This window comes from Erithacus rubecula (assembly GCF_903797595.1).
Source record: "Erithacus rubecula genome assembly, chromosome: 6".
Classification (NCBI taxonomy): domain Eukaryota; kingdom Metazoa; phylum Chordata; class Aves; order Passeriformes; family Muscicapidae; genus Erithacus; species Erithacus rubecula.
The window spans coordinates 41231574-41251340 of record NC_136688.1 but is presented as its reverse complement, the minus strand read 5'-3'; the positions used below and the strand labels follow the sequence as shown (position 1 = coordinate 41251340).

Sequence of the window (19767 nt, the reverse complement as noted above, 5' to 3'; positions counted from 1 at the left end):
TCATTTCTTGTCTCAAGCAGAAACATGTTTTCCTGGAGCCAGTGGGAAGACAGAATTCTGCTTCGTGACTTCAAGTGCTCTTATGTGTGTTTCTGAACAAAGCCTACAAGAAATGCCATTCCATGTGAGGAGTTAAATTCAAACCTTTCCATAGGGTGCATATTCTTATCCACATGACTGGCCTTTTTGTTTCCACCATTTGACCTTGATGTGACCTAGATGAGTGGTACAGATCTGCAAACTGAAGAGAGGCAGTGCAAAAGATCAGAATACATTATATTCCTTAATGAGTTTAGATATTTCTTCTAGACTTGTTAACCTAGTGGAAGTCTGCTGGTGGTACTTTCTCATCTGACAGCTATTTCTGACATTTTATGGAAGTCCTTTATTCAAATAGAACACTGGACAAAAAAAAATTCTCCCACTCCCATTTTCATAACATACTGAAGCAATTTTGCAACATTATCTCATGAAGAAAAAAAATCTCTTTTCCTAGGACGTGATCACCTCTTGAAATGTTAGAATTGAATGCTCACCAGTGAACTGAGAAATCATTCTTGTCCATAGCAATGTTCTTCTTAGGTAACTCCTGTCAAATTTCCTCCACCAGTCAGTGCCACTATGTAAGATATTGTGTTTGAGTATTTTGGTTATTCATTAACTGTTACCCATTTATTTCTTGAATGTTCATTTGATATTTTTGTAGGAATACATTAAAATATATATTTTATAATCTGTGTACCTTTTGTTTAAGCTCAGTAAACTCCTCATCTCATTACTATCCCATGTTCCTCATTTCTCTAATCCCTGTTGTTTCCTTTGGGCAGACCTCAGTTCTTTCAGGACTCTTCTGCAAAATCTCACATGGCCCTTCAGAAAGCTGAGCTTTGTTTACAGGGCACAGCAGCTGTGGGGGCCCTGTTGTTTTCTTTCACATTGGTCACATTCTGTACTCAGCTCTTGTCTCTCCGGCGCCGCCACCAAACCAGCTACACAGTTTGGTGATAGAGGCAGTGAGGCTTCCTATCACACTGTCCATGCCTTCCTTCTTTTTCATTTTTTTTTTCTCCCTAATCTTGCCCTGTGCCCTGAAGAGATCTGTTAGGTTCCTTCCACATTTCCAGAATCAGAAGTCCATTTCCATTAAGCTTTTTGTGGTGTATTTTGTAAAGAGATTGTCCTGACACTCTCAGAACTGCACCCTATCTAGCCCTGGCACCCTGCCTGATTTCTACTCTGGTGTCTCAGGATAGAAATTTTCAGGATTCCCTGTTCTTCCCCTCTCTTCATTCCCAACAAAGGCACGATGAGCATCATTTGGAGATGAAATAGGACACACAGCTAAGACTGGATGGTGATGAGGGTTGCTAAAACTTAAAAACTAGAAAAGAAATCAGTTGTCTCAGGAGGTATTCAGAACTAGCATATGGAAATTTGGACCTTGTATACTCTGTATTTTGCCTCCAGCCAGAATCGTATTGGATTGAAGATGCCTGTTAAAGATGGAAAAATGGGAAGTTAAAATCAGCACAGAGGACTGAAGTATGGGTTTCTTCTCCCTTTCTCACCACAGTGCTGTGATACCATAATGAGTTATATCTTCCCATTCTTGTATGGGTCACTTTTGCTCAAACTTTCACGCTTAACAGAGTCCCATGCCTTTCCATTCACTGTAATCACACCTACACGGTCCAAGGGAGGGAGGAAGAAATTGCTTGTTGGATCATTTCTGTTTGGCTGTGTCTGTGGAGTGACCCTGAATAATATTGTGTACCGTGGCAGCTACACACATACGTATGAAAAGGAAAAACAAAACTCCAAATTACATAAGATAGGCAACAGCCCAGTATTTGGTTCTGTTGATTTCCTGCAATTGTGAATAGCTGCACAACAGCTGGGGTTTTATGGTGGGAGCCTGGACTAGTTGTGCTAAGGGAGTCTCAGGCCTGGAGCAGATGAGTGTGGAAAAGGGGGAATGGCCTCATCAATCACAGCAATATATCGTAAAACGAGCCAGTCTGTCATAGCAGCCTCCAGGCTGGTCAACAGCTGCCTTGAGGTTGGAGATGACCTGCTGATAACACCATGATATGATAACACCATGGGATGATAACAAGACTCTCAGACTTGGACAGAGGGCTGTACAGGAGGACAATTAATTAAAACATTTTTGGATGAACAAGTTTTCTGTCTTCCACCTTCTTTGGGAGTCCTTTTGTTATATGTATGCACTGGGTGAGCTGGGTCAACTCTGTTATTTTCCAAAGTTGGCTGAAGCTGTTGATGAGGTTGTGCTCATCAGACTGGCAGGGCAGGCACAATCTCTGACGCTGCAGCTGTGCTTTTTGTAACACTCTCCAAGACACCCCCTGTAGCATCACTCTTTTTTTGGACTGGCAAAAACTGAGATCAGTGTCACTGTAAAGAAGGTTGGAATTAGGTTACCAGTAGTGGGAATATTTCTTCCTTCTATGTTCTGTCTCTCTAGATTGTTGTGCTCAACATATATCCAAAACACATCTCTAAAGACCTCAAGAGGCAAAAACCAGCAATGCAGCATCCTGACTCAGCCCTGCAACCACCTTAGCAAAAGCCCAATATGACTTTTGAAGACATTAACAGAACAATAGCCAAATAAAGTGGTGCCTATCTGACTATAGGCATGTTTCACAATCTGCAAGCATTTTCTTTCCAAGGTCTTGGTAAGTCTTTTTCGCTTGCCTCCAATATTTTTTGGTAAAATCCTCCTTGCCTCTAAATAGTGTGAACAGTACCCTATTTCTCAGCCTATGGGAGGAGCAAACAGGAAGAAGCAAAAGCCTAGCATTTCTCCTTGCAGCTCACAGCCAGTCTGGCATGTAAGCATGGAGCTGTTTACTTCAGTTCCTCCACCTTTCTCTTTGTTTTCATCCAGATACACTCACTTGCAATGGCCAGTGCACTTCGTATACATAAGTTAAGTTTTGCTCAGCCAAGGGCCACAGCTTCTACCCTCTACAGTAGTTTTATTCCCTACAGGAGTTTCCCTGCTTATTCCCTTTATCCTGTATGGTTCCTAGAAAACCCACAAGCTTTCACATGACTTATGATAGCCTATTTATCAAACACACATGACAATAACCATTAATGCTTCCCATGACATCATTACTTTTTTTTTTTTGCTTTGCTACAGAGAGAAAACTTGTGGAACAGAGGCCATAAATTGCTAGCTGAAGGTCACTTAGACAGTCACATGGTTCAGATTAGCACTCAAGACTTTTGCAGCCCATTCCTGTGTCATATCCTTTGCATCATCCTGCTTTTCAGGCACCTTTAATTAATATTTTTTATTGAGGGTGTGGGTGTTGAGCTGGCAGGTGCATCTTCAGTGATATCTATGTGGGTCAGGCTGACCTTTCTGTTTTCTTGCACTTTTTCAGGTCAGTTACCTTCAGTCCTCTGTGTTATGTTTTAAAAATCCCTCCAAAATTAAAAAAAAAAAAAAAAAATCAGATACACATGGCTTTGTTATAACTCTTCTCACCTTTGCATTGAGTACCTCACCTGTTAGCTCATAAAACTTCCCTGTAGCCTGGAGCTCACATATACTTTGAGTCAAGAGGAACTAGCTACTCTTATGCAATTAAATGGTCTTCTCTGTATTTTAAACAGAAAATGTTTGCATAACAAGCTACAGGGATGAAAAGTATTAGTGTTAGGCAAAATTTGAGCACTGCTATCTTCCATAATTTATAGCTATGTATCAGCTGTGTTGTCTGTGGAACACATTTGTCTTCACAGTTCACCAGGTAACTAAACCGTTAAAATACATAACTGAAATTGAAATTTCCACAGAATCTTACATTAGAAATTTCTAAATGTGTCTTTGGGTTTTTTTAAAAATATCAGCAATTACATAAGTTGTAAATAATTTTGATATTGCTCAGGGTAAAGGTAACATATAAATATGAGATTACCTCTTGACTGCATGACCTGAGATATGCAGACATATCTGGCAAACAGGATGTGAGCTGCTGACTTGATGTGATACAAAACTTGATCCTGGGAAATGCCTTGGGCACGGGAATGAGGAAGTTAGTGCTACTATTTTTAAATGTTGTGAGGAGCCAGAAGTGTTTGCAGTAGTGCATTTTGAAGATGTAAAATATCCTATCTCTTTCTAAATGATGTACACTGTTTATTTTTGTGAGCAGTGGGTTGAGCTTGTTCAACATCCCTGTGGTACTGACTTGTCTCTTTTTGCTAAAGAATCAGCACAAGACTAAGCAGACAGTTGGGGTGACACTGCCTTCAGCCATGCATGAACTGCCCACTTAGGGATCAGAGAACCAGTTATTTTGTATTGACTACCAAGTTGTCATCAGCTGATATCACCATTTGTGGTCACTACCAGTACAGTCTGAACTCATGTACTGGCAATAGCAAACCCAGAGTGTTTCAGCCATTTAACACACATGATGGTCTCCTGCCTTGAATTCTCCTATGGCTGTGGGAACATTTCTCACATTTATTCAGCAGGACCAGACCTCACACCTATGCAGTACTGCAGCAGCCATTTGAATCCATAACTCAGTGCATGAGACCCTAGTGTGTTGCTTTGCTATCAAAGGTTGTGTTGCTCAGTGGGACCTCAGGTTCTGAGTGGATCCAGTAGCTGGCACATTTCTACCTGCAATCTGGCACTGCAAGTGTCAGGCTTGTTCCATGTGGTATTACCTCAAGTACTCAAGACAAAACTAACAAGGCCTGCAAACCTCTGTATTTTATTACTGGTCCATCATATATTGCTTGAAAAGTTATGGCATAATGAGGTAACATATTGTCTGTGTATGAGAGATTTATGTGATTGCCTTTTGCAAAGTAGAGCTTGTTCAATGGATGGTAGCATCAGCTCCTCCAGGATGGAGTGGGATTGTCTTTGCATTTGTAGGCTGGCTACATATTTATTCTGCTTGCCAAATCAACTTCATTAAATATCCTGAGCTTGCAGACACATTTTTCTTTCCTTATTCATTCTCATTTCTTCACAAGGTCAATAGTCTCATCTCAGTGGCAGTTCTACTGTTGAAAGGTATATTGTATGTACTGTGGATTAAAATCAGAGAGAGAGGCAGACATCTGTGGAGAGAAGCAAAGTCCAAAGTACGTTGAGGACAACTGTCTTCATTTATCTTTGCCAAAGTACTTTTAAAGGAACCACTTTTGAAAAATGTTGTGCATGTCTTGTTCTTCTCGTTTTCTCCTTGTTCTCCTTTTGGATGAAAGATGAAGCAGCATGATTCATTCTTCTGCAGAGAATCTCTCATTTCTTATTGATCTCTCTGCTGGAACAGGTTCAGTTTGGTGTTTCCCAGCTCTGCTCTGTCCCTTCACACACAGGCTTTGTCTTGCCTACCCAAACTGGGAGTGTCAGTATTCCCGTGGCAGCAACAGTGACTAAGCCTAGGGTGTAGTCACTGTCTTGGTAACCTCTGGGCTGAGCACACCTTGCTGAGAACACAGTTAGATGACATAATGGTAAAAATATGTCAGTCATATTAGTGCCATGTCTTCAGGGGTAGAAATGAAGGTGCTTTGTAATGAATCATGTAGGTATGCTTACTTGCTAAGATATTTACTTTATGAATATACCTGTTTGTTTAATAGAAATAAGTTCTCAGGTAGAAGGAGGTTTTAATCTTTTCTCCACCACTTAGGTGAGATCTGTTCTCTATTTGGCTCTAATTATAAACAACTAGTATTATGTCACGTGTAGCATGTGAATTCTTTGAACAGGCATAGTCTTGTCTAAATCTTTTAAAAATCTTGAACACTTCTTCCAATTATATCAGTGTTAATGTACCACCTTCTGGCCAGCTAATAGAAACACATGGACTGATCTCCAGGAGCTTTCCTGATCTGTGGCTCTCAAATGGGCAAAATCAAAAAGCTTATTTTTCTATAATAGTTCTGAGACCCATTCACTACTGTTGTTATACAAGAGAAGAACTCCACTCTTTTAAGTATGTAAAGAGAACAAAAAATGTTTACCTTGATTTCTTTTTAGAGTAGCCATTTTTACTGAGAAAAAACCCCAACACATCAAGCTATGTTTCAGTGATAAGCAGTGCTTTTACTTGGAGTATGAAATGTTTTCTAGCTGTGACTAGGAGAATATTATTCCTTTTAAAAGTAACTGCCTCTAACACGTAATTCCTGCCTGATGTAAGGATGTAACAGTGTATTCAAGACACTAACAACCTGGTCCATTACTTGCATGAACTATGTCTAATTTGGAGTCTACTGTTCAAATGATAAATTGGTATGAATTTAAGACACAGACACACTTCAAAGCTATATATCTCTGCTGCAATGTTCGGGTGATTTTTGAATAGGCTGTATGCTTGTTCTTCACTGTAATTCTGTCTAGGAGTATCAGTACACTAACTTCTAAGTGTTTACAGGCTAAAAACTAAGCAGTACATCTGGAAAGAACATTTTCTGAATATGGATATCTCCTGCACAAATCTAATTTATCAGTTCTGTGCACAATGTGTTGCAGGTGCTTGGTTTTGTCTTAAGACTAGCCAGATACATTCTGATTTCTTAGGGCACTGCATAGTTCAGACTGCAGAACACATAAGGAACTTTAATAAAACTGTGGTTACAGCCAAGCTCTGTACAAGAGAAAGGGGAGTTCACTGTACACAAACTATGAATTGCTGAAATATTTTTTCACTTATTCCATACCATATCTGACACACTGGTGCTATGAAACTTTTTTTATGAACTAGAGTTTTAACTATTCAATAAACTTAACACAATAAAAATATTGAGTATTTTTAAATTAAATCATGCAAGAAAGTTCTATGTTGCAAACTAATTTTGTTATCTTGAACATTTTCTTTATTTAAGGAAGAGTGAAAGGGCTCTGATTGAATTAATTAGTTTCTCCAGTTGGATAAACAGAGAAGAATGAAAATAATTGATAGCGTCCTGCATAGTGCAATGAGATTTACAGCTGCAACTTCCACTGTTCTGGAAACCAGTGTCTTAATGATAAGTTCAGTCTTGTTTGTTGGGAAGATGCTCTTTTCCTTCTCCAGGCAGCAAGGGTGGTGTGAGTGGAGGAGACACCAGGCAAGTAATTCAGGGTAATGAAGCGCTGTAAGCACAAACACCTGAAATACAGTAATCCTCCTTACCCATAAACACAGACTTCTGTGCCAAGAGGTAATTGTTAGAAAAAGTCAAAACATCAATGGAAAACAAAAACAATGGTGAACAAAAACTTCTAGGATCCTTTAAGATAGTACATAGAGGACTGCCCTTTTCAACAGTTCTCTTGCAGTATGAGGGCTGCTGCTACCTATCTGTGAGGGCTGTGTCATCATTTTCTTGTATTTCATCTTCAGTTTAGTATCTACATGATGGCTTACATTTAAAATGAAATATAGAATTTTCTTATAGAGACTCGTGGGGATAAATCAATTGAACGTAGATGAAATTCATTGTGTTTTAAATAGATCTGGAAGCTCCACGATATAACGCCTTTGTAGCTTCAGATGATTTAACTTCTTTTGACAATTAAACTTCTTTTAGGACTTAGAATGAATTTGCAATAGTTAACCAAGCAACAGCCATTGTATTTAAGTAGCCATTATGCCACTGATGGGAACAGTCTATGTAGTACTACTGTAGTATGGATTTGGGATGCAGCTACACTAGGTTTAAGCAGACCAGATTTGTGCAGCCTAAATTTAGACAATTGTGTTCAAAGAGATGTTGTAATTTGGCAGAGTATTGTGAATTGAAAAGTTACCTAAGGATGAATCCATTCAACATGACCTGAGAAGTCAGTCAAGTGGGAGGAGAATGAATAAGAGGAAACCGCAGAGATCAGATCTGTGACTTCAGTCTTTCATCTTGCACCTTCTGCTGCTGCTTATTTAGTCTGTGGTGATTTTGAAATCTCTCTTAGCTGTGCCATAAAACCTAACTTTTGTACTAACTGTTCAACATGGAGAACTAAGTTGCTGTTAAATTTTTGCATGTGGTGAGTTCAGTAGGAAGAGCAGAGGGCATGGTCTGTGTGAGCAATCACCTCTTCTCCATGCCAGAACTTGCAGGGCCACTCAAAAGTCGAAGGAATGCTTACAGATCTATCTTGCAACCTGCTGTGTGTTGGTGATCAACAGGCTGTGGTTCAGCCAAATAGAAAAATTAAAAGATGATACATTAAAGAGAACCAAAGCTTTCTTTCCTTGTCACAAGGAAATTATAATTGCAGGCAGGGAAGAGGTGGTCTGCTCTTGAGCAATCCAGGTCTTATAAACACTGGAATTTTAGAAGTCCTAAAAGAAACAGGCAATGTTTTCCTGGAAATACCATAAAACCTTTGCTTCAAGGTGCTGCATGCTGGACCAAAAGTCCTGAAAAGATGTGAGAAAGCATAGACAACATATTGGTGTGGACTGAGAATCAGAACAATGTCAGATTGTTCTTCCTGGGTTCTTTATTACTTTCTCACTCAGGTGTGATTGTGGATAATAGATAGTTGGGTTTTTGTTTCCCTCCCCCCCACCTTAACTGTTTGTAGCCTTGTGGCAATACTTTAGCAGATAAAGAATCCACCACTGCACTTGTGGTGTGATCAGCAGCAGGGGCTACAGACAGGCACTGTGTAAAACTGGGAGTGAGATGGGAGGGTAGAGAAGAAAATCTGAGAAACAGAGACAATAGCACTTCTTTTCATATACCCTTTGCAATGCATGGGTGGTCTTCAAAAGCTATCTGTTCTGGTTATTGCTTTGTACTACTGTGACTTGAAAAACAAATTGGTATCATTCATCTTCATTTATGATTCTCAAGTATAATAATCCTTAGAATTGGTTGATGTGTTTTGTCCTTAGATCAGAAGGTTGGCTAAACTTACATATTGCTGGAATGAGAGGGCCAGAATATCAAGTTTGCCAAGAGATTGTAATAAGCTCATGGCAGCACTTCATCTAGCATGAATATTCCCTATTTCATATTCTAAATGGTAGCTGAAATTAAAATTCAAATTGTCTGTTATGGTTGAGGCAGAATGGAAATCAAGCTTATCTCTTTTGGGAGCTGATGGCAATTTAAATAATGACTTAAAATAGTTTGTTGTTGTTGTTGTAAATTATGCTCAAATCACAGGTGTACTGCTATACCACAATGCTACATTTTACATTTACTTCTCACTTGTCCTGAAGAACAGGGAATTGTGTAAAACATGGATGTCTGGGAGAAGTAAAAAGCAAGAATGCCAGCACTGCTGTATCATGTAGAGCAAACATGATGCAGCTAGAGTATAATTTCATACTGGCTGCCCATTTTTAGGAGCACTGATTCATTAGCTCAGTAGGAAGAAAATGGGAAGAAAATCATTAAATTTCTTAACACTGAGAATTTGTGCTCATTTTTGAAAACACCTTATTACCACTACAACAATCCTGGGAAGAGCTGAAATAATGCACTGTGATACAGTTTTCTACAAAGTGTCTTGGCAGAGCCTGAGAGTAGGAAAATAGCAGTCAAAGGTGCCCTGTCCTGGGAGGATGAGGACAGCTTCCACAAATCAAAAACATGCTTTTCCTTATCCTTACATATTATCCTGGATCACAGCTTCTCTTAGAGGTATTTCAGAGATATCCAAGGACTGTCAGACTCTTGCACACTGGATACAACAAAGAGTGTCTTTACTGAACACATCCTGGGGGAAAATCACACCTGGGCATCTTTTACAGTGCTGTCACCATACCCCATGTGCTTTTGTGGCAGTGGCAAATGCACAGACAAGTATGTGGGGACAGATTGGAGATGAACTCTTCCTCAGTGTTCATCCCTCTTCCTACTGGATTATTCTCTAGAGCAAAGGGTATGAGGACAGAAAAGGGAAGAAGATGATAACGAGTGAGGGAACATTCCAGGCAAATAACAGAAGATAACTGTAGAGAAGAAATGCATCCTGAAAGTTTAGAGAGGGAAGTTTTAAAAAATCACTGTGACATATGATTTCTCCTTTAGGTCATTGTATTAGGCTGAGATCAGTACAATCATTGCTGTCATTCCTTTAATATTTATTTGTGGATTCCTTCTCTGTGTTCAACTGTGTATCTTTTAATTAATTCTTGTCAGACTTCTCAACATTTTAGCCAATCTTTTGACTATCTTACCTATTTGACTATCTTGACTACTCTTGCCCAGCATATGAATAGCCTTCCTTGAGTGTGCAGACTGGGGGGTTTTATGAGGAAAGAACTAGGTAACTTCAGAATAAGTAGCTGAAATTTCCTCCCCTCCCCTCTTTTTTTAAAGACAATTCCTCGTCTCTCCAGGAAGATGAAGAGATAGATATGGAGGCTGTCAACTGGCAGCTGAACAACACCTCCATGAATGGCCATTCATCCACACCGACCACAGTTCGCTTTCCCAGCTGGGTGACTTTTGATGACAATGAAGTCAGTTTTTCACCACAGAGCCTTTCTCCCTTGAAAACAGATACCCCACCTGCAGAAACACAGGCTCCAGATGTTAACTTTAATCACACTACATCCTTAAAGAAAAGAGAACGTCCTAAAAGCACATTGGGAGACATCTCCAAAATTCAAAAACTAGACCTCTCCTCTTTAACCAAGTTGCCTTCCGTTGAAACACCACCATGGAGTGCTACTAATCCCTTTCTGGATGAATCTCTTCGAGATGTCCAACCCTCACCCATCAATCCATTCAGCTCATTCTTTGAGGAGCAAGAGAGGCGTTCCAAAAGCTCTTCTGTCTCCAGTGCTCCAGGCAAAAGCCAAAGAGACTCTCTCATTATTCTCCACCAAGAGCCTGATACCATCAGTTTCCATGAGGCAAACAAAACTGTAACCCACACGGATGCTGTAGAGCAGCTCAAGCAGCTCCAGATTGGAGACCCAGATCGTGTGAGCAGTCCTACCTTGCCTGATGATGACCCCATGATGCCATATGATCTGGATGCAGCTTTATGTAACCTGGCACCAGCTCAGCCAAAGGATGGATGGCCAATGATGCTGAGGATCCCAGAGAAGAAAAACATTATGTCATCCAGGCACTGGGGACCAATATATGTCAAGCTGACCAACAGTGGATGTATACAGCTTTTTTATGAGAAGGGACTAGAGAAGCCTTTTCGGGAACTCAAACTGGAAATCAATCATGAGATTTCAGAGCGCAAGCTGCAGAACTACGATGAGAATGGAAGGATACACAGCGTGCGGTTGGATCGCACAACATACAAGGAGAAAAAGAAGTATCAGCCTAAGCCTGCCATTGCACACACTGCAGAGAGAGAGCAAGTTATCAAACTTGGGACTACAGATTATGAAGACTTTCTTAGCTTCATCACTGCTGTGCAAGACACACTGATGAACTTGCCAGCTTCATCAACAGATCTGAGCACAGTGGGACTGAATTATCAAGAAGAAGAAATCACTGTGGATGTCAGGGATGAGTTTCATGGCATCTTGGCCAAGGGAGATAGTACGATTCTCCAGCACAGTGTGCTGACTCATATCTATGTTCTCAGCTTCCTTTCTGGTCTGGCAGAATGCAGACTGGGTCTTAATGATATCCTGATTAAAGGGAACGAAATAGTTGCAAGGCAGGATATTATGCCCACTACTACCACTAAGTGGATTAAATTATACAGCTGCCGGTTCCACTCATGTGTGGATGAGGATATGTTTAATAACTCCCGTATTATCCTGTTCAACCCCTTGGATGCCTGTCGGTTTGAACTGATGAGATTCAGGACCGTCTTTGCTGAGAAAACTTTGCCTTTTACTCTGAGGACAGCTGCCAGCATCAATGGTGCTGAGGTGGAGGTGCAGAGCTGGCTGATGATGTCCACGGGGTTCTCTTCCAATCATGACCCTTTAACTCAGGTCCCTTGTGAAAACGTGATGATCCGCTACCCCGTGCCAAGTGAGTGGGTGAAGAACTTCCGCAGGGAGAGTGTCCTGGGGGAGAAATCTTTGAAAGCCAAGGTGAACAAGGGAGCCACTTTTGGATCAACCAGTCTGTCTGGTTCTGAGCCAGTAATGAGAGTAACTTTGGGAACTGCCAAATACGAGCATGCCTTTAATTCCATTGTGTGGAGGATAAACCGACTGCCTGACAAAAACTCAGGTGAGTGACACATACCATCTCTGCAGGAATAAACTAAAACAAGTTATGCATTTTGAAAGATAGGAAATACTGAGTTTAAATGATGGGAGATTTATCATCCTCTCTAGTACAAAGGGCTTAATTAGTTACATGAAGTATTTGTCTGACCCTTTATTGTAATAGTTTTACATATACTGCAAATATAGTTAATGATAAAAACAGTTTTAGGTTTTCTAGATGCAAAAATATGTATTCTGTCTCTGCTTGAAGGTATTTAAAATAGGTAGTACTTAGGAAAATTATTTAGTGGTAGACTAGAATCATGCTAGGTTAATGGTTGGGCTTGATGATCTTAAATATGTTTTCCAATAAATGGTTCTGTGATTCTCTGATTATTAAACCTAGGCATCAAACATCTGTGTTCTCAGTACCATTATTGGAAGCAGGGCTTTTTCAGAAATGTGCAAAAGCAACATTCTATGCTATGGGACTGAATGACAGAATCAGATAAATGTGCTCCAGCACATGTGGTCTCTTTTCCATGCATTGCCAAGCATAGTGGGTCAGTGCTATATATTTCAATGCATATGCCACAATTAATGCCTCTGAATTATCTGAAATGGGAATTGTAAGAGAACAGAAGACATTGCTCAACCATTAAAAAAAAAAAAAAGACATTTCCAAACACCATTTTGTGGCTATGTTTCTTTAATCAGTGCAGACAGAGAATTGCAGCTTAAACCTGAAGAGAGAATACCAACATGAAACCCACTTTGTATTTCTATCCCAAGTGTTTGTTTTCAAGTAACATGGTCATAATTAAATGTTAAAATACTGTAGGCAAGCTACTGTTCCCTTTGGCCATTTCTGTCATTTCAGTGTCATCCATGGTGCACAGTAAAGCAGAACAACTCAGGTTTATTTTTATTTGTAGTGAATTCCACTTCTTGACCTCTCTGATCTAGAATATCTAAATAGCTTTTTACATATGTAATGGACTTTTCAGTATTAATGCTGTAATAATGCATCTGGGTGATTGGAAGGGTTTCTGTATTCAGTGTTCCCTGAAGGAAAGTTCATTGTGGTACCAGATTTGGCAGTCTCTACATGTTTTTCCTAAGTTTGACTTACAGTGTCAGCAAAACAGTAATTCAAGTGTCCTGATCTTTTGGGTCACGTTTCAGCCCAAGTACACTAATTTACACCACCAGTTACAAATTTGGAGGGATATCACTGACAAAAGGGAAGGCTCCAGGCTTCCTGTAGATTGAGGGGTAAAAAGACTGTGCTTGGAAACTTGAGAGAAATACAGCAATGAAAAATTAACCAGGCTGTTTATGAGCAATAACATGCTTGTGAGGAAAATCTCAATATGCCATCTGCCTGAGCTCTGGGAATGAGAGGCTGTGAAATTAGGCCTTCTGTGGCATCTTCTCTCCAAAGATCTCAGTGTACCATACAGACATCACAGCTGAGGAAACAAAAGCCCTCAGACTTTGACACAATCACAGAACATGCCAGTAGCCAACCAGGAGGCAAAACCCCTGTCTGTACTGCCTCCTGCAAGGTGATGTTGCCTTACCCCTTGCTACACTGAGGCAGATACTGATCTGTGCCTCTTGTTTCCTTCTTTACCATTGTGACTCTTTATTGTATATACACTGTGACAGGGGGAAGGAAATGCTTTACAGATTTGTTGCTGCTGTTGGACCCCTGCCACAGAGCATCTATCCATCAGTGTCATCATGCAAAACGCAGGGCAGTTGGTATTTGTTTACATCCTGAGAGGAAGAGAGTGTCCTCACCCCTCCGGTCAGATCAGATGTAATTTCAGGGAAAGGAAGAGCCTTGGAAGCACTGTCTTGGCCAAGACACATGAGGTATGTGAGAGGGAGGGAATCCCAAAGTGATGACAGGGCAGGCCAAGTTTAGTTCAAATATGACCTTGCCCTTCAGGGACTATTTCTGTTTATTGGTGGTACTTCATCCCATGATTCTCCTTTCTCAAAATATATGGCAAAGAGATATCCAAGTGGTACTCAGAAGCATTCATTCCCACTCCTTCTTAGATTTGCCTGATGGACAGCATATGCTTTTGGCCAAGTGATACTCATGTGGGATTTAACTGCCAGACTTGTGCACATTTGGCCACATTCAGCCCTATCCACAAGTCATACAATAACCCAGCTTCATGCATTTGCAAAGTTGTTATAAATTATTCAGTTCTCAAGCACTAAACATAAAACTACTCCACTGGCTCACATTTTGTACTCTCTTACTGTGATACCTGTAACTCACTCTAAGAGCACTCTGGCTCTTCTGTAAGTATCTGGTCTGCTAAAGAACTGCTTGGATGCCTGGGACTCCAGAGCAGGAGAGAGGTAGTGGCATCACATTGGAGCTGAAGGAAGTACTGCAGGTGACCACAGCCTGCAGCTCCACCTGCCTCCAGAGGCCACACACCAGGTCCACACCTCTTTGGGCATATGCATTGCATGGATGCTCCAGCACATGTGCCTGTCTGCCAGGCATGCTCACAGGAGTACGTATGTAGGCACACATTTTGGGACTCTGTTCATACACAGTGTGTGCTCTGACACACAGTCCCTTGCAAACACAATGCCAGAACTCCAGAGGTCTCCAACTGTGCTTCACTCCATTCCCTGAATGTGGACTGGTGCAGTTTCTGTGTAGAGGTGAGGGGCATGACCCCCAGCCCTGCCATCCACAGGAGAGCGTGTCCCTACCAAGCTCACTGCTTGTATGCACCCAGATTGTTAAGAATTATTTTAGCAGCTTTGCACTCTTATCTAAATTTTTTCTTTCTGTACTTTCTAATCAGATGGGGCCCTTTGCACTCTCACTCTAGGAGACAGTGTTATCAGCACTGTCTGTATTATTTTGTAGCCAAACTATCTGCTTATGACTGAACATTGAAAAGCATGTGACAAATGAAGGACAGTTCATACTCTGACTATGATTTAACCTAAGGAAAAAATATAGACTGGATTCTACTGAGCACATTGCTGAAATCCAAATAGCAAATATTTGTCAATTTTTACAGATTTGTAAACTTTATTGCCCATCTCATATTTAAAATTAATATGAAGAAAAGAGTTGATGGGGAACACCTGTTTGCAGGGTATTTACAGCTCCAGTTGCTGCTGGCTGGGCTTTGCATGTTCTTTTTTTTTTTTTTTTTTTTTAATCCACCAGCAGAATATTAGAGAAACATCAAAATAGTTTTTGATTGTGGGAAAACATTCTTTCTGTGAAGCAAGGATGTAACATCTATGCAGAGCCTTGGATCTGGATTTGAACTTTGCTCTAGTTTGGCTATGGATTCCAGGCATGCTGCCTGGAATACTTTCTGAAGTAAATTATATCTTTTAACCCAAACATATTGGGACATTTGGAGTGTCATGAGTCATTTGGAAGAGATTCTCTCCAATCACAGTTACATTTGTGTATATATGGATTACCAGAGTTTTGATTGTCAGAACAAACTGGTAGAAGTTCAAGGAAATAAGAGGTGCAGAACAAAAGCAGTGTGTTGATTCTTCCTGATTTTACTAAGAAGGGTACCAGTCCATTAGAGAAAGCAATCTGAATGAGGCTGTTGAACAGTCTGTAGAGGTGGTGCCTCGTGAGCCTCATGCTCAGGACAGCAATGAACCCTGATGGGACTGGTAATTTTGCAGTAGCTTCAGTGGAGGAGCTCTCTTAATCTGTTCACCTTGTTATCTACCACAGTGAGTTGGTTTAAATTAATAACTTCCATAGGTTTTATGCATTTGAGGGGGCTGGGGTGTTACCAAGTGTCCAGTTGAAATTAAGAAGAGTGTAAAAGCTCAGCTCTCCAAAGCACCTGGTATGCATTGTGCTCAAGCCCAGCTAAACATTTCTCAGTGTTACCTTCACACATCTCCACCCAAAAGCAGCTGAGCACGTGCCAGCTCAGGAGTGTTGCAGCACAAGCTGAGCGTTCTGCAGCTGTGGATGTGGCCTGCACCAGAGCACAGAGCCACTCCTGGGCTGTTGGCATTCTCCAGTCTGAAGGAGGGAGCAACCCACAGCAAACTAGAGAAAAAAAGCATATCAAAGCAGGTGAGCAGGAAGGATTACAATGCAGAGTCTGCTGAGAGTCGTGCAGTGTGAGCAAAGAGATATGAATGGATGGGGAGCCTGAGACTGGGGGTTGATTGCCAGTACTCAGTGCTGAACACAGATTTTTGGAGCCAGTTTAAGGCATCTTCATAATGCAGTACCAGAGAGCAGTGCTGTGTCACCAAGGGCCCCGTGGCAGATGCTGAATTGTGCTGCCACCATGGCTGTGCCCACCACAGCCAAGCTCAAGAACTGGCCAGAAGCAAAAGCACTGTGATGCTGGAGGGCACTGTGGTCAACCTGAGAGCTCCTGGGGCTGCTGCTCTCCTGTGGTGGGTGGGACCACCAGGAAGGCCTCCTGTGCACCACAGCTTTTGATCCAGAAAAAGCATGTCCACGTATGAAAAGGCAGGAAGGGCTGTCAAACAGAGATCCTGGCTTGCTCTGGAACCAGGGCAAATTAGTCAGTACTTTACTTGGGATAATTAATCCTGATGAAAAGCAGATGTATTTTAATGCTTGCAGAACTTGAGCTTCTATATCTGCTTGATACTGCACCCATTCATTCATAACTTGGCTCCAGCTATGGTGCTGCATGTCCCTGGTCTCTGCTGAACTGCACAGCCTCTCACTGGATTTGCTGCACATACATTAGTTTACAGACCTTCCAGCAGTGAGGGAACTTGGGCTAGACCATTCTGAAATATGAGGCTGACTCTAGATTAAATTCTTACCCAGACTTGCACCGAGTAGAATTCTTTTCCACATCTATTTCAGAGGTCAAGTGGGATGTTGCAATGTCTAAGCCCTCTAGAGACTGACTAATTTCATCCTATTGGGACAAGTCATATTTCAAAATCCCACATCTCGCTTTTCAGGCTTCAGTTTAACAAGGCTGACTTTGGGCTAAGCAGGTGTATTCCTGCTTTTCCCAGTGGGAGCTTCTGGGCTTTCCCCACTCAGTTCTCCTTACTCTGCCTGCCTTCCTCCTTCCTTGTCTGTGTCCTGTACACCTTGCTGACCTGTATGGAGAACTTTCCTAGTGAACAAGTATTCAGGAATCCTAAAGCCTGTAATAAAGGCAGGCAAGGATTCCATTAATTTACTTACATATTCATTTTCACAAATATAGATAATAGGATTCTTTCAATCAGAAAGCCTTGTGTGGCTGTGAAGGCCTTCATCCTCATTTTGCAAATAGAGAAACTGAGGCAGAGACATTAAATTACTTGCTCAAGAGTTTAAGGAGTTGGCAGCAGTCAGAGAAAAAGCTAACTTAGTTTGACTAGAAGTCCCTATTTTAGTTTTTAAAAATCACTGCTGTCCAGCAAAACAAAGAGAAAAAAACAATAAGGGTCATTTACATATGACAGAGCTAAGCATCACCTCCTCTCCTTGCCATCCTTAATGACAGCCACCTTGTCCTGGGTTCGAGTGAGGAATAAATGGTCATTCTGAAGCTTTGCATAAATTTTCTTTTTTAACACAGGAAAGTTATTTAACCTTATCCAGTAAACTTTCTTCTGATGAGGAGGGAGATAACAATTTCAAATGCACATCAAATATTTTCAAATTCCTCCTTTCCTTACTATTTCATAATATTTCAGCAGAATATGCCATGATGTACTGAGCATGTGACAGATACTGAGGGAACCGAGAGGACAAATACCTTTACCTTTCAGGGCTTGATTTACTTCACATATATACACATACCTACTAAAAGCAAACTAGAATCATTACCAATCCTTTTTGCATTTTGTTTAATTCCTTTGGTAACTTCAACCACACTGAAGCAGGTAAGACACTTGTTGTGAGCTAGTTCACCTAGGGAGATCCTCAGTTTCCTGCAGTCCTAGGTGTTGTTTGATTCATCTGACACAACTCTCACGACTGTTTACTCTCTTTTTCCAGCTTCTGGCCATCCTCACTGCTTTTTCTGTCACCTAGAGCTTGGCTCTGACCGGGAAGTGCCTTCCAGCTTTGTCAGCTATGTGGATGTGGAGTTTGACATGCCCACCACCTCTGCCTCCAAAGCCGCCGTTCGCTCCATCTCTGTCGAGGACAAGACTGATGTGAGGAAGTGGGTCAACTATTCAGCACACTACAGCTACAAGGTAAAACTGAGCAGTCACCATGAGCTGATCACCATGGTTACTTTGCATGCTTCATTGTCTTGAAAAGTATGGGCAGACAAATAAAATACCACGGACAAAAGAGGTGGGAATTTGGCACATGCCAGGCTGTGTGCACTAGCTACCCAATGTGCAGCTATTGATTCATGGCAAACAAGCAGTGGATTATCCCTCAGCAAAGATGGAATAAATTTGCTTGCAGTTGCCTGTGGAAGAGCGTGCACACAGCCAGCTCCTGGGGATTAGCTGATATTGAGAGTTTGAACAGGGAGTTTTGCTGCTCTTCATAGTGAGAGTGCTCTGGGAGTTCTAGTGCAGACAGAAAAATCACGTTATTTCTCCCCTTAAATATTTCTTCCTTTTGCCTGCCCTAAGAAGAGGAGCAGATAGGAAAATGCACTATCTATATTCCTGCCAAAATATCTCAGTAAATTTGCATGCTAGCTGAATACTCAGCAGAGAAATTGGCATCCTACTTTGCCTTCGAGTGCAATGATAAGAGATTCTGAAAAGACTCTCATGGCAAATATTTTTACTGGTAATTGTAAGTATATTTTTAGTAGTTTCTTAAATTCCCTGGAGATGGTATTTGATCTTCCTAGGTATCCCTTTTAAGAATTAAAACATTGGAATATTCCTGAGTTTTCAGAGATGTGGAAGTTTAGAATGCAAACATAGATCTCCTTGGCCCTGTCCCAGTACAAATTGGTATCTGTAGGCTTAGGCACCCTGAAACTGAGGACAGCAGGGAGTGTGCTGATATTTGGGGTAGTGTTAGGCACTGCTTCAAGAAGCAGGGAGTTGGATTTGATGATCCTTATGGATACCTTCAAACTCAAAATAATTTTTAAAAACCTCTGCTTTATACATCAGTCTTCACAGAATTTATAATTAAGGATGGTTTTCTGCTGTCACGTAGGAAGCCACCTATTTGCAGATTTGGTTCTGGATTTGTATTCAGGGTACAACTGGGAATGGTAATGAATATAAGATCATATGAGTTCTCTGTGTGACATTACCTCTTCTAGTAATTATTTCATGTCACTGCTGAATTGTATTGCTTAGATTAGACTGAAAATCCTTATAGAGTAAATGAAATCAAATTTTTCCTAATCCTCAGTATATTTTTCCTCACAACCCTTTCAGTTCACCAAGAGTTTCTTCACCTGAGCACAAGAACCACCACTGATGAAGATTTGTGAATCTTTTGTTTTCCTTTCTCATTACAAATTTTCTTCTACTTTTTCTTCTACCAGGTCGAAATAGAGCAGAAAAAAAGCTTGAATGATGATCTGAAGGGAGAAAGTACTGCAAATGTCAATGAATGTGCTACACAGTAAAGGAAGATCAGTCTGCAAGTCCCAAGAGGGGTGGTCAAACTAACAGA

The 19767-nt window shown here is 41.0% G+C and overlaps 1 protein-coding gene across 1 annotated transcript in view; it reads left to right on the top strand.

Moving 5' to 3' along the window:
- The window catches only part of LOC306803551 (stonin-2-like), a 92403-nt gene that overhangs the window by 30060 nt on the left and 42576 nt on the right, over positions 1–19767 (top strand). Inside the window, exons 4-6 of the mRNA XM_079309099.1 lie at positions 10327–12162; positions 18160–18362; positions 19637–19685. Coding sequence (XP_079165225.1) covers positions 10327–12162; positions 18160–18362; positions 19637–19685 — 2088 coding nt within the window. The remainder of the gene's footprint in view (positions 1–10326; positions 12163–18159; positions 18363–19636; positions 19686–19767) is intronic.